General features: G+C 36.0%; 1 protein-coding gene across 1 annotated transcript in view; it reads left to right on the top strand.

Moving 5' to 3' along the window:
* The window catches only part of LOC128553766 (uncharacterized), a gene marked incomplete at its 3' end in the record, with an annotated part of 60828 nt that extends 47960 nt beyond the window's left edge, over positions 1-12868 (top strand). Inside the window, exon 9 of the mRNA XM_053534943.1 lies at positions 12271-12868. Coding sequence (XP_053390918.1) covers positions 12271-12868 — 598 coding nt within the window. The remainder of the gene's footprint in view (positions 1-12270) is intronic.
* Positions 12869-16139: the final 3271 nt, after the last annotated feature.

Below are 16139 nucleotides of genomic sequence, written 5' to 3'. Positions count from 1 at the left end.
ATTACCTCCCTTTATTTTATGTAAATGAGTATACCTCAGCAGCATCTAATGAGATTGGTTTTAAATGTTATTTAAGTCTTCCAGGGTAAGGAATAGTCATGCTAGTACAAAAAATGCAGCATTTGAGCCTAGGATCTTCAAACTTGGTATGGAGATTGGCCCTGACTAGTATGTGACCCATAGTTCAGAAGGGACTGTTACAAGAAAATATTTATCCTGGTGATATTTAAAGTGTATGCCTATGTGATCTATGTCAAAACTTGATCTTATCATTAAGAGCAATTGTACTCATTTGAGCGATATAGGGCCATCATGGCCCTCTTGTTCTCCTTTATTTGACAGTTAAATGTGACATTTATACATTATACACATTAACATTGTTTTCTGTGAAAATGTTTCGTCTTTTAGCTATCAGTTTGTGAAAAAATATTCTTAAAATCTCAATTCAAACACCCGCAATCACAATGCAAAGACATCAACCAGCGTAGAAATGTATCGCCTCCATATTCGACGCCATCTTGAAAAATATCACAGTTACTCAGGGTCCTGGCTACATATAGAGACTTCATTTATGGTTTGTTTGATACACTTGCAAAATATCTTTAACAACAATAGATCTTGGATTCCATGATGTATCTGTCAGGTCCAGTCATAGGTTTCGGAGTTATGGCCCCTGACTGACCCCCTGAAATAGCCAAAATTTGTTAATTTTTACCTTTTAAATACGATAGAAGTGACATTTTACATTCGATTTTAACCACACTTACACACAACTTAAGGCACAATAAGATCTCGGTTCCTTTCGAAAACCGGCTAGATTACTTCATGGGTTCTAGAGTTACTGCCCCTGGATGGGGCAAAATTTTCTATTTTGACACTTGCAGCCATATAGAGATTTCATTTATGCTTTGATTTGATACAAACTTGCACAGAATGTTTATCTTGATGATTTCTAGGCCAGCTTCGAAACTGGGTCATGTAGGGTCAAAAACTAGGTCACCAGGTCAAATCAAAGGAAATGCTTGTTAACACCCTAGAGCCCACATTTATGATCCTATTTTCTTGAAACTTGGTAAGAACGTATATCGCGATGATTCCTATGCCAAATTTAAAACTGGGTCGTATGGGATCAAAAACTAGGTCACACGGTCAAATCAAAGGAAAAGCTTATTAACACTTGAGGCCAAATGTATGACCCTATCTTTATGAAACTTGGTCAGAATGTTTAGCTTAATGATTTCTAGGCCAGTTTCGAATCTGGGTTATGTGGGGTCAAAAACTAGGTCACCTCAAATCAAAGGAAAAGCTTGTTACACTGTATAGGCCACATTTATGACCTTATCTTCATGAAACTTGGTCAGAATGTTTATCTTGATTTTCAACAGGTGAGCGATATAGGGTCATCATGGCCCTCTTGTTTAATTTAAAATACTTGAAAACTAAAATAAAATACATATATACTGCAAGACCGCTTTTGTTTTAAATCATTCTTTTTCCGTATACCGGCTTTTAGCCTGTACTTTTGATACACATTTGATAATGACTTTACAACAATACAATCTCTTAAATCACTGGCACCAGACCAGAAAGAAAATGCCTCTGTACATGTTATACCCTACCCCTAGGTATTCTATAAGAACCAAGGTCATGAACGGGAAAGTGCACTAACCCATTTCAATCGTACATTCCTCACATAAAACGCGCAGTTCGGTGAATGGGTACCCAGCATATTGAACAAGTGTAAAATAATCAAAGATTATTTTATTTGTTCAACTTTTCAAATAAGGTCAGAAGTACATTAGCGGGCATATAACGAGTACATTCTGTAAGTAAGTAAGTAAGTAAATTCTTTATTTATAGAGGGTAACTCATTTAGCTGACGCTAATATTCCATGAGGCCCTCTTGTAACACAGATATATACAAATATAGTTCAACAACAACAAATATTACAATAAGTACCACATGAAATAAAAATACAAACAGACATCAAAACATCTGAATTTCGAAATCACTTTAACATTTTTATGACATAGTCATCCATTTGCTACACTTTGATTTAAAACATTGTAGTGAGCTAGACGATTTTACATCGATAGGTAAAATATTCCAAACAATTGGACCTGAATAAAGTACAGTGTAACTTCCGAAAACCGAACGACCTCCGGACCAGCCTAAAAGTTCGGTTTTTGGAAGTTTCCGAAATTCAGAAGTTTGAAAGTTTGTAGGCGAAGTGAACTTGGTGCACAAGAGTTATGTTTTCTTACACCTAGGATGAAGGAGATTATTATCCTTTTTAATTTTACAATTTAATTAAAGTAAATAATTAATTAATTTATTAATTAATTACAAACATTAAGGATAATAAATACATAAATAACAAATATAAAAAGAAACAACATATCTTAAATAATAGCATTTACGCAAATATTTTCCACCTACATTTACCATTTTTGGAGTTTGGAGTTCGTCAACATTTCATTAATGTTGACAATGCATTGTTTAATCGATGTAACTAAATGAACTAAAACACCTATCTTTCTTTCGTTCAAACATTAAAAAAGTTTTTCACACTAAAATATTTAATTTATCACGTTTTCATAATATGAATACAAATGAAAGTAATCACTGATTACTTGCTTACTTTTGCATCAAATGATCATTGTGATTATCTAGCGTGTCAAAATAAACGCGGGCTGCTGATAAATAAACAAAAGAACATGTTGACAGCGTTTTTGGATTAACAGGTGACATTTTAACCCAGCAAAAATTTTGCTGTTCGGTTTTCGGAAGTCAATTTTAGTGTTGAAATACAAACGGTCCTTCAAAAATCGTCCGGTTTTCAGAATTCGGAAGTTCCGGTTTTCAGAAGTTAAAAATAAATAGAAATAAGAACAGAAAAAATCGGGACCTTGAGTTTCGTGCGGTTTTCAAAGGTTTCCGGTTTTCAGAAGGTCCGGTTTTCGGAAGTTACACTGTAAACTATTTTTGAAAAGTTCTGATTGTGTTTTAGGTATATAAAAAATTTTGTTCGTGTTTGACCGTAATGTCAAAGACGTATCATTGGTACTTTCTTTTTGTTTGTACATTTCTCATAGGTAGTTTGGTAATAGACTATTTGCGATTTTAAACATAAAACATGCTTTCTGGTAAAAGAGACGCTGATCAAAACGTATGTTGAGGAAATTGAGAGCTTGATAGAAGTCCGAGTAATTAATCCTAATATTATCCTACATGCACGTTTTTGCAATCTTATAATTTTCTGTATATTTTTATACGCCCGTTTGAAAAACGGGACGTATTATGGGAACGCCCCTGGCGGGCGGATGGGCGGGCGGGCGGCGTCCACAGACTGTCCGGAGCATATCTTCTACATGCATGGAGGGATTTTGATGAAACTTGGCACAGTTGTTCACCATCATGAGACGGAGTGTCATGCGCAAGAACCAGGTCCCTAGGTCTAAGGTCAAGATCACACTTAGAGGTTAAAGGTCAAATTCAAGAATGACTTTGTCCGGAGCATATCTTCTACATGCATGGAGGGATTTTGATGAAACTTGGCACAGTTGTTCACCATCATGAGTCGGAGTGTCATGCGCAAGAACCAGGTCCCTAGGTCTAGGGTCAAGGTCACACTTAGAGGTCAAAGGATACAAGAATGAAAGGAAGCCATCCAGCTGGCTTACGGAAGGTCGGTGGTTCTACCCAGGTGCCCGCTCGTGATGAAATAATGCACGGAGGGGCACCTGGGGTCTTCCTCCACCATTAAAGCTGGAAAGTCGCCATATGACATATCATGTGTCGGTGCGACGTTAAATCCAAAAAAAAAAAAAAAAGGTCCCTAGGTCTAAGGTCAAGGTCACACTTACAGGTCAAAGGATACAAGAATGAAAACTGTCCGGAGCATTCTTTCTTCATGCATAGAGGGATTTTGATATAACTTGTCACAAATGTTCACCACCATGAGGCGGAGTGTCATGCGCAAGAACCAGGTCCCTAGGGCTAGGGTCAAGGTCACACTTAGAGGTCAAAGGATACAAGAATGAAAACTTTGTCTGGAGCATTTCTTCTTCATGCATAGAGGGATTTTGATATAACTTGTCACAAATGTTCACCACCATGAGGCGGAGTGTCATGCGCAAGAACCAGGTCCCTAGGTGGTTAAGGTCGCTGACTTCAAATCACTTGCCCCTCATCGATGTGGGTTCGAGCCTCATTCGGGGCGTTGAATTCTTCATGTGAGGAAGCCATCCAGCTGGCTTACGGAAGGTCGGTGGTTCTACCCAGGTGCCCGCTCGTGATGAAATAATGCACGGAGGGGCACCTGGGGTCTTCCTCCACCATTAAAGCTGGAAAGTCGCCATATGACATATCATGTGTCGGTGCGACGTTAAATCCAAAAAAAAAAAAAAAAAAAAAAAAGGTCCCTAGGTCTAAGGTCAAGGTCACACTTACATGTCAAAGGATACAAGAATGAAAACTGTCCGGAGCATTCTTTCTTCATGCATAGAGGGATTTTGATATAACTTGTCACAAATGTTCACCACCATGAGGCGGAGTGTCATGCGCAAGAACCAGGTCCCTAGGTCTAAGGTCAAGGTCACACTTAGAGGTAAAAGGATACAAGAATGAAAACCTTGTCCGGAGCATTTCTTCTTCATGCATGGAGGGATTTTGATGTAACTTGGCACAATTATACACCATCATGAGAGGAAGTGTCATGCACAGTTCCTTTCTTTAGAATTACTTCCCTTTGTTGTTACTATAAATAGCTTCTATTGTAACTTCTTCATTACTAGTCGTGGGGAAAAATCGAGACCACTTTTCTGTAGTACAACATGCTTGCTACATCCAATTTTGAGGTGTATTTTGACCAATCTCTACCTGGTAAAGATTTTTGTGTGGACTTGCAATTTTTTTTGGATTTTTTTTTTTTTTTTTTTTTTTTTTTTTAAGAATAACTTCCCTTAGTTGTTACTATAAATAACTTATATTGTAACTTTTTTATAATTGACCATAGGGAAAAACCAATACCACTTTTCTGTGGTACAACATAGATGTTACTTTCAAATTTTAGGTGTATTTTAAGGTCTCTCTACCTGGTAAGGAATTTTTTGTGGACTTAGGAAAACAAAAGACTTACAATGATTACTAAACAACCACAAAATTAAAATTCATTTGCAATACAGCAGCTAGAGTAAAGAAATTTGCTGTGACGGGCGTATATTGTGACATTCTGGCACTCTTGTTATTAATTGTGCTTCCCCATACTATTGAGCAATAGTGTATATGTGGTTGAATATAAGCTTTATAAAATAAGATTCTATATTCTATATTTAAAAATTCCTTTATCCTAGAGAGTAACCATATGTAAGAGGATATCTTTTTACATATAACGTTAAGGTGCGAATCCCATTTAAGATCCTGTTGTATGCAAATGCCAAGGAGTTTTTCATTCTGACTTTGTTGTAGCATTGTGCTTTTATAGAAAACATTTAATTCGCTGTTTTCAAGAAATCGGCGCTTTTGTTACGTTGTTATAAACATCACTTTTGTTTTCTCGGTATTGAGCTACATGCCATTTGCCTTGCACAAATTATCTAAAATGGACAGTGCGGAATTTAGATTAAAGTTGTGTCGTCGGCATACAGATCTGTTGATGAAACTATATTTCCTACCGTAAGTGGCAAGTCGTTAATAAATAATAGAAATAATAGAGGCCCTAAAATAGATCCCTGTGGTACGCCGCATGTAACCTTATTACAACTACTTGATAAGGAGTTGTCGACTTGTACTAACTGATGGCGGTCGCATAAATATGATTTAAACCAATTGATACATGACTTATGACATTTATAGAGTTCCATTTTATTTAAAAGAACATTGTGATCCACTAGATCAAATGCTTTTCGGAAGTCTATCATTACGGCCCCTACTAAATAGCCATCGTTTATAGCTTTTAGCTATGAATCAATCATTACTGTAAGTGCAGTTTCTGTTGAATGAGATTTTCGAAATCCACTTTGTTTTTCGTGCAAAAGATTGAAATTTGATAAATGAGACCTAAGAGAATCGTGTACATGTTTTTCAATTAGTTTTGACAGGGTGGGTAAAATTGAAATTGGTCTGTAGTTATTTACATTATCTTGATCTCCAGCTTTATGTAAAGGCTTCACTTTAGCATTTTTCCACACAATTGGAAATGTTGAGTTTAAAATACTACTATTTATGATAGATGTCAGACTACGCGCTATAAATGGAGATGAAATTTTCAACAATTTTGGTCCTATATTATCAAGTCCTGTTGATTTTGACACATCAAGATTTGATAAATACTTTTGAACTTGAAATTCAGATATCAGTGGAATTGAGAAGAAATTTTCTACAGGAACTTTTGAATCTACAAAGGCTTTGATATGTGAAAAATCCGACAAAGGCACTGGGTCTTTTAATTTTTCAGCGATCGTAGAGAAGTAATCAAAGTTATTCGCTATTTCCTGTTTATTTGTTATAATTTTGTTATCAACGGTTATTTTTTTCAATCCCTACTTTATCATGGCTGTTTTTGCTTGTTCCAAATTCTTTAAAAAATTTCCAAATAGTTTTAGGATCTTTTCCCCCTTCTTTAATCCTGTTTTCGTACGATTGCTTCCTATGCTGTCTGATTATTGTTAAAACCCTATTTCGCTTCTCTTTATATAAGGGCGATGTTTTGTCATGTGATAATGAATCGCGGTCCCGTATCGCTTGTGAAATTTCTGAAGAGAACCAATCTGGCTAATATTTACGTTTTACTCTCTTTGTTTGAGTCGGCGCAAATTTATCAATGACATTTAAATACAAAGTATTCCATTTTTCTACCATACTGTCAATATTGTTGCAGTCGTTTATTTCATCCCAATTTGTTTCTAGAAGATCATTACAAAAATTGTTTTCATTAAAAATTTTGAAATTTCGGAAAGTGATTGTTTCGTGTGTAGCAGACTTTAAATTTTCATGAAGTCTCCGATTGCAGAAAACTGGAAAATGATCGCTGATTCCGATTTTAGGTATATCAATTGATGTTATATTTTGCGGAACGTTTGTATATATATGGTCAATCAGTGTGCTACTATTTCCCGTTACTCTAGTAGGGTCTTGAACTAATTGTTCTAATCCTAATGAATTTATATAGTCTGACCATTCATTTTTAATATTTTCAATCAATAAATTACGGTTAATATCACCTAGGATAATAATTTCTTTATCTTCATAAATATTATCTATAAAATTTTCAAAATAATCTTTCCACTCAACTTTTTCAGAAGGATGGCGATACATTTGACAAACAATAAGTGGTTTACATTTTTTAAACGTATCTCAAGTACAACTGATTCAATTTCACTTGTTTCAAGATCGTGTCTACGTTTTACATCAATATGGTTCTTTACATAAACAATTATGCCACCACCACCATTTCGCGAATCGTTATCCTTTCTAAAAGGACCTTTGTATCCTTCTGTTTTAATTGTAGTATCCGACACATCATCTTTAAATTTAGTCTCTGAAATGACAAATATATCAATTTTGTTTTCAGGTGAATTTAGCAAAAGACGTATTTCATTGAATTTTTCATCATTATTTAGAACTTGAACGTTTAAATGGCCAATATTTAATCCGTTCTTTCGTAATTTTAAATCAAGAGAGTACTTTTCAGAACTGTTTTTGGTATTTTGATTATTGACATTATTATGCAATATAGTTTTTGGTACGTTTTCACGTTGATATATGATGCATTTATGTAATTGTTTATTATATCAAACCCATACGTTTTATACGTCAAATTGTCAGACAGTGCATATAACTGATGTTAGAGAATTGCTATATATTGCTGTTTTAGATATCTCGGATAGTGCAGAAAGGGTCTGGGACAGTCCAGGTGTAAATCTGGAGTCCGAAGCTAAGACCTAGAAAATGGGTCTTATAGATATTAATATCAAGTTAGGTTTTAGATATGACACTTGTTAAAATCAGACTTGGGAAGTTACAAAATGAATTATGAAAGTTATGTACGAAATATTCTACTGTATAAATAAACATCAAAAACGTTCAGACTCGTGTTGTGTTACGTTACACAAGCGGTAATTTATCTTCCATCGTGCACCAGTCACATTGTCTCAATATTCCATATTGCAGAGATTATCCACATATTTTATGCTTTCGTAAACGTTACAGAAAAAACTTTCGTGAACTTCCCTAATGAACATCCGGTCTAGAGGTCACAGTAGTGTGCACATGTTAGGCGAAATGTAAACAAACAAAAACAGAATGCAAAATATTCACAGTTTTACAGTAAAACTCGGAATGTTGAATGAAATTCATCTCATATATGATTTTGAATTTGAAGTCATACATTGGTATACATCTGTACTGTTTATTTAATTCATATTGCACATTTATGCTGCATATACAATTGTAATCTAGACCGGAACTTCACTAGGGAAGTTCAACGACGTTTTTTGTATAAAGTTGAAAAAAAACTATAAACTACACATTGTTTCTCTCAGATAAGAAATATTGAAGAAATGTGACCGGTACACAATGGATGATAAATTACAATTTGTTCAATATCCATAGTACACATTTACCGAACTGCGCGATTTAGGTATGAAATGCGCGATTGAAATGGGCCATTATATTTTCCCGTTTATGACCATGGTCCTTATAGAATACCTAGGGGCAGGGTATAACAAGTACAGATGCATTTTCTTTCTGGTCTGGTGCCAGTGTCTTAAATAAGTGACCTATAATAATGCCACCTTAATATTTTTGCTTAGTTTTTGCACAAGTTTACCTTCAGTTTCAGTGACAATTTGTATGTTGCAGAAATTCATGTTATAGAAGTGGGGGTTTACTTTCATTACAAATGGCGTAAGTCGTGTAAGGGAAACAACTGTGCTGTAACTACTTCTTATTTATTTACATTGTGTAGCAAAAGGAACTTTTTAGATGTTTTATTTCAAATGCATATGAAAAAAAACTTTACCATTAAATCTTGTTTTCTTTTTGCTTGTAATTATTTTAGATGGTGGTGATTCTCAATGAGACTGCTTCATTATACATGATAAATGACCGATATCAGAAATGATATAGAATAATGTATTCAAGTTTAATATTTTTTGTTTACTTCGACAAGTTATAAGCTATAGGGTATTAAAAAGAAGATTGTAAAAGAACCAGAAAGCAGGAAACTCTTACACAGAGGATATAGTATACATTGGCAATTTCATTTTAATTTATAATAGAGCAGATGACGGCTATTTTGAATTTGCTATAGACAGAAATACGCAAAATACTGACCTTGGTCATCTTTTATAAGTGTTTAACATGCCAAAATATAAATTATCATGATATTCTGTCATGTCTTTGCATATCGTTTCATCTGACATCAGATAAAAGCATTACACATTCATTTTGCGTACGGAAGACGGACAAACTATGAATTAGTTCAGATAAAGATACTTTGATCGCAACTGATCATCAATATTACTTGTATATTAATTATATATAGTTATTAAATTAATAAGCATTAATGAATTAATTGATAAAAACCTGTGAAAACGAAACGAATCACTTGATTTAACGAAATTAAAGTTTTTTTGGAAGGCGGCGATTTTGAATTTTCTAAAAAAAGAATTCCAAAATACTGTGTTATTTGCCTTTTCAGCCAAAATTCCTATATTGGTCCAAACTACCTCTGTGCTAAATTGTATGCTTTTGTCCAGTCTGTCTACATTTTTTTTATTTTATGAAGGATTGGAACTTTACTATATGGATTCGCATGCTTTTTATAAGTCTGTTAAAGGAAACTGAACGTATTATTTTTCGTCCTTTATGGTAGACAGGCATATAGTGTACACTTCTACAAATTTGTTTCTATTTGAAACCCACTATATTGGTTACTAATTTTAATTACTCTATAGCTTTTGTAACTTTTCTGAAGGGACTGCTATATACTTGCAAATTATTCATATATAATTAGTTTAATATGTTTTGGTATCGAACATTCTAACGGTCATATTTTCTCCCTGGTCTTTATGACACCTGTCAAAATGTTTGTTTTTATCAGATCAATGGCAATTTTAAACTTGGTTATATTGTGTGAAAAACTAGTTAAAATCATAGAAAAACGTATTAACACTCTAGATGCCGGTGTAATGAAGTATTTCGACCCCCATAGAATAATGACCCCCCCCCCCCGGTCATTATTCTATAGAAAAAGTGACCCCCGGTCATAGTATTATGACCTCCAGATCATAGTACTATGACTCCCCCACGTGAAGTAAACTGAACCTCACGCAGAATATTGACTCCCATAAAAAAACGACCCCCGGTCATTTGGTCAAATTTAGTGATAACTCATGCATCTAAGGCCTAATTGCTGCATTTTATGCCCCCACTCGGGGGAGGGGGCATATAGATTTGCCCTTGTCCGTCCGTCCGTCCGTCCTTCCTTCCGTTTGACCATTAACCCCAGATACCATCACTTGACACAGAAATCAGAGCATTCCGCAACGGGAAAAGGGATTCTATTTCTAGACGCTGTATCTTGGTGTATACATTTTTTTCAGGAAAATAACAATTCATAATACGTTCACAAAACACACCAGTGTCAATAATCCCTGCAAACTTCGGTATGAAGTAATTCTTCAGAAGAAAACTGCACAAGAAACTGCTAGCATAGAACTTAGTATTAATAGAAGTTGCAATACTTAGCAGTGGCAGTAAAGTACGGAAGCGGCAACAATAGAAAGTAGTAGTAGTAGTAGTAGTAGTAGTAGTAGCAGCAGCAGCAACAGTAGTAGTAGTAGTGGCAGTGGTAGTGGCAGTTGCAGTAGCAGCAGCAGCAGCAGCAGCAGCAGAGGAATAAGTGACAGCAACAACAGCAGCAGGAGAAGAAGAGGTAGATGTACAAGACGTATTAGTGGAAGCAGGTATAGTAGTATCAGTAGTAGCAGTTGTAGTAGTAGTAGTAGAAGTAGTAGTAGTAGTAGTAGAAGAAGAAGTACATGTAGTAATAGAAGTAGCGGCACCAGTAGTAGTAGTACAATCAAAATGTTAACTATTGGCAATGGAGGGTATTAGAGTTGTAGATCTAGTAAAATTGTCCGTTAGGTTTAGTGGGGATCACTTTTTAATAGACATTATCGTCGAAAGTCTTTTTAGGAGCCGATGTTTTACACGGAAAGAGTAACTTTTTTAAATAGAATAATGTCCGGGAATCGATATTGTATGAGAGTTCGAATGTAGTAATTTCGGCAGTGAGTATTTTACATGGAAGGAGTCACTTTTTCTATAGAATAATAACCGGGGTCGTTATTCTATGAGATTCGAAGGGAGTCATCTTTAGGGAGTCAGCATTTTACTTGGAGGGGTCAGTTTTTCTATAGAATAATGACCGGGGGTCGTTATTCTATAGAGTTTTCAAAGGGAGTCAGTTTTTTATAAGGGGAGTCAATATTTTACAGGAAAGGAGTCACATTTTCTATAGAATAATGACCGGGGGGTCGTTATTCTATGGGGGTCGAAATACTTCATTACACCGGCCGTATTTTCTAATTGAGACCTGATTAAAACTGTTTTTCTTTATAAAATTTAGGTCAAGTTTGAAACTGGGTCATCTGGAGTCAGACTATAGGTTACTTGGTCATATAATAGGAAAACATTGTTTACACTCTTAAGATCATTAGTACTACTTAATTTAAAACAAACAGAATCTTTGTCATTATGAAATCTATGTCAGGATTGGAACCAGGTCATCTTGGGTCAAAAAATAGGCGACTGTGTAAAATAATAGGAAATGATTTGTTAACATTCTACAGGTCACACTTTCTACTTGATCAGTATGACACCTGGTCAGAATGTACATGTAATCTTTCCCGATATTGAGACTGAATCATAATGTGTCAGAACAAGATAACCAAGTCAAATGATAGGGCATAATTTCAAGTTTATTTATATATTAGACCTGGTCAGAGTCTTAAAGTGTAGGTGTATATTTAAATAATGCAGACCATGTTCGATTTCGGTTACAATCAACCAATTTCGGGAAAAGTTATGGTCCCTTTTCTACTTAAGATTAATACAACAAGCCTTTCTTTCGTACAGGAAGGCGATGTAACGGGGATTTTATTTAGTCTGCAGAAAGGCAAACAATCCTAGTTATGAAATCTAACACAAGTTGGCAACTCGGGGTCGCACAGCACACTATTTTGTACCTTGACCTTTTTCAGAAACAAGATTCATATTTTGCTCCCTGTGTACTCAAGCAAGCTCCATCAGAAAGTTTGCTGAAGCTCTGTGACACCAAGAAAGGGGAATGTCCTTTTTCCACTGATGAGAAGACCTTTACCAGCAAGTTATGCTATACAACAAAATCAAAGTTTATTCCAATGGCCATTTTCAACAGATTACTTGCAGATTGCATAACAAGATGGGAAATTCACAGAAAAAAGAACCACGAGAGTGGAGAAGAACGCGTAGACATATATTGTGGATGTGGAATATTTAGTCTACAAAACGCTCATATTCTTTATGTACATTTCCGTGATAACGTTGTGCAGATTTGGATTGTGAGATGTAGTAAAAAATCACCATCAAAAGAAATATGTGTCGAAGTTAAAAAGCACATGGATGATTTCTTTGAAAAAGTTTTCAAAAAGTGCGAAGTTGAACGTCACTTCAAATGCCCGACTGGTCCTTCTCAGAAGGATGCAATGTATCCACATGATAAACTTAAAAAGGACAGCTCAGTTTATTGTGATTATCATGAACATGAGTTACCAAGCCCCGACTTGACAGGATGTTGGTTTTCTGATGATAGAAATGATGGTAAGAGTTTATATTAATCCAAGCTTCGAAAGTGGGAGGGAAATATAGAAATGCAGTCGAGTTTGCCTGCTTAGCTCTAAGGGAGATCACTGATGTACAATCCCTGGAAGAGGTGTTTGTCCTCCATCTCTGATTCATGTGGAGAAATTGGCAGATTTTTAATGGACTTTTTAGCTCACCTGAGCCAAAGGCTCATGGTGAGCTTTTGTGACAGCTCAATGTCCGTCGTCAGTCGTTCGTCGTGCGTCCGTCAACATTTTCTAAAAAATCCTCTCTTGAAAACCACTGGGCAGAATTACACAAAACTTCACAGGAGTAATTCTTGGATGGCCCCCTTTCAAAATTATTCAAAAACTTAAATTCCATGCAGAACTCTGGTGGTTGCCATGGCAACCGAAAGGAAAAACTGTAAAAATCTTCTTGTCCAAAACCGCAAGGCTTTATGCCTTGATATTTGGCGTGTCACATAATCTTATTGTCCTATAGTGCCCCTAGGATGAAAAAGAGGCCCCGCCCCGGGTGTCACAAATTTTACATAGACTTATATAGGAAAAATCTTTGAAAATCTTCTTGTCTAAAACCACATGACCCAGGCCTTTGATAATTGGTGTGTAGCATTTCCTTGTGGTCCTCTACCAAAATTGTTCACATTATAACTCTGGGGTGAAAAGAGGCCCTACCACGGGGGGTCTCAAGTTTTACATAGACTTATATAGAAAAAAACTTTAAAAATTCTTGTCCAAAACCACAAGGCTTTATGCCTTGATATTTGGCGTGTGGGGGAGACTTATTGTTTTTGCCCTGTCCGTCCGTCACACTCCATTTCCGATCAATAGCTTGAGAACCATTTGACCTAGAACCTTTAAACTTCATAAGATGGCAGAGGTCATGGAGTAGACGATCCCTGTTGTTTTAGGGGTCACTCTATCAAAGGTCAATGTCACAAGGGCCTGAACATGGAAAACCGTTTCCGATCAATAACTTGAGAAACCACTTGACCCAGAATGTTGAAACCTTATCGTATGATAGAACAGAGTTGTAGACCCAAATTGATTTTGGGGTCACTTATTAAAGGTCAAGGTCACAGCGGACAGAACATAGAAATAAATTGACCATAGTTTGCAATCAACTTCAGTCAAACTTGCACACAACTTGTATTGGCATAATGTCTCTGTGCCTTTGAAAAACTGGCCAAATCCCATCATGAGTTCTAGAGTTATGGCCCATTAAAGGGCCAAAATTTGCTCTTTTGGCTTTTGCAGCGATATAGAGACTTCATTTACGGGTTGATTTGATACAAACTTGCTTATTATTTTCAACAACAATAAATCTTGGACTCCATGATGAATCTGTTAGATCCAATTATAGGTTCCTAAGATACGGCCTCTGATTGACCCCTGAAATAGCCAAAATTCGTTAATTTTTACCTTTTGAAGACGATAGAAGTGACATTTTATAGTTGATTTTAACCACACTTACACACAACTTTAGTCACACTAGGATCTCGGTTTCTTTCGAAAACCAGCTAGATTCCATCATTTGTTCTAGAGTTACTGCCCCTGAATCAAAGAAAAAGCTTGTTAACAACACAGAGGCCCCATTTATGACCCTATCTATATGAAACTTGGTCAGAATGTTTATCTTGATGATTTCTAGGCCAAGGTCGAAATTGGGTTATATGGGGTCAAAATATAGGTCACCCGGTTAAATCAAAGGAATAGCTTGCTAACACTCTTGAGGCCACATTTATGACCCTATATTCATGAAACTTGGTCAGAATCCTGGGGTCAAAAACTAGGTCATCTTGTCAAATCAAAGGAATAGCTTGTTTGTACTCTTGTTCATTTGATGTGCATGAAACCTGGTCAGCATGTTTGTCTGCATGAAATATCGCATGGTTTTTTATCTCGGACATGTGGGGTCAAAAACTAGGTCACCGGGTCTAATCAAGGAATTAGCTTGTTTGCACCCTAAGGGGCGCATTTTTTATTCTATCTTCATAAAACTTGCACAGAGTGTTTATTATTATGACGTCTTGGATGATTTTAAATCTGGGTCACGTAGGGTAAAAAAATAGGTCATTAGATCAAATCGTAGGAAAAGCTTGTATACACTATAGAGGCCACTTTTTTGCACCAATCTTCCCGAAACTTTGTCGGAATGTTTGTTTCATGAAATTGGACAAGTTCTAATCTGGGTCATGTGGGGTTAAAAACTAGGTCACTAGGTCAAATCAAAGAAAATGCTTGTTTATACACAACAGGTCACTTTTTTGGTCCAATCTTAATGAAAATTGGCCAGAAAATTTGTCTCCATGAAATCACTAGGTAAAACATGTCCACACTGTTATGGTGTGTTACTCAGGTGAGCGACCTAGGACCATCTTGGCCATCTTGTTTCACCTTCAACTTAAACAACTTAAATTGCACCTTCTTGTGGCAATTTCTTTCTTATGGTTGCCATACTTCTATGACAAGGCCGTATTGTGGGGATATTATTCGTCACTCCTGTGACAGTTCTAGTTACTAGGTTATACTACAGTTGAGATAATTAGTCACCTCCCAGTATGGAACTTTGTGTTTCATGGCAATACTTCCTTCACTTGTTTTTCACAATTTGATAGACTCACATTACTGAAATTTTGTGTTTTAATAGATTAACTTTTTAGCTCACCTGTCATGTAGTGACAAGGTGAGCTTTTGTGATCGCCCTTCGTCCGTCCGTTTCTCATGAACACGATAGAGACCACATTTTGCTATCAATTTTAATCAAACTTGCACACAACTTGTATTGGCATAATATCTCGACTCCTTTCGAAACTTGGCCAGATCCCATTTATGGTTCCTTAAAGTGGGGAAGTTGGCAGTTACTTGCGGAGAACAGGTTTGTACTGGTACAGAATCCAGGAACACTGGTTAGGTTAACTGTCCGCCGTTACATAACTGAAATACTGTTGAAAAACGGCGTTAAACCCAAAACAAACAAACAAACAAACCTTTCGAAACTTGGCCAGATCCCTTTTATGGTTCCTTAAAGGGCCAACATTTGTTATTTTGTTTGTGAAGACGATAGAGACCGTATTTTGCAATTGATTTTAATCAAACTTGCAAACAACTTGTATTTGCATCATTTCTCGCTCTTTTTATAAAACTGGTCAGATCCAATTATGGGTTCCAGAGTTATTGCCCAATAAAGGGCCAAACTTTGCTATTTTGGCTTTTGCAGCCATATAGAGACTTCATTTATGGTTTGATTTTATACAAACTTGCAA

The sequence above is a fragment of the Mercenaria mercenaria genome, unplaced genomic scaffold, assembly GCF_021730395.1.
Source record: "Mercenaria mercenaria strain notata unplaced genomic scaffold, MADL_Memer_1 contig_4290, whole genome shotgun sequence".
NCBI lineage: Eukaryota > Metazoa > Mollusca > Bivalvia > Venerida > Veneridae > Mercenaria > Mercenaria mercenaria.
This window is presented reverse-complemented; position numbering and strand designations above follow the sequence as displayed.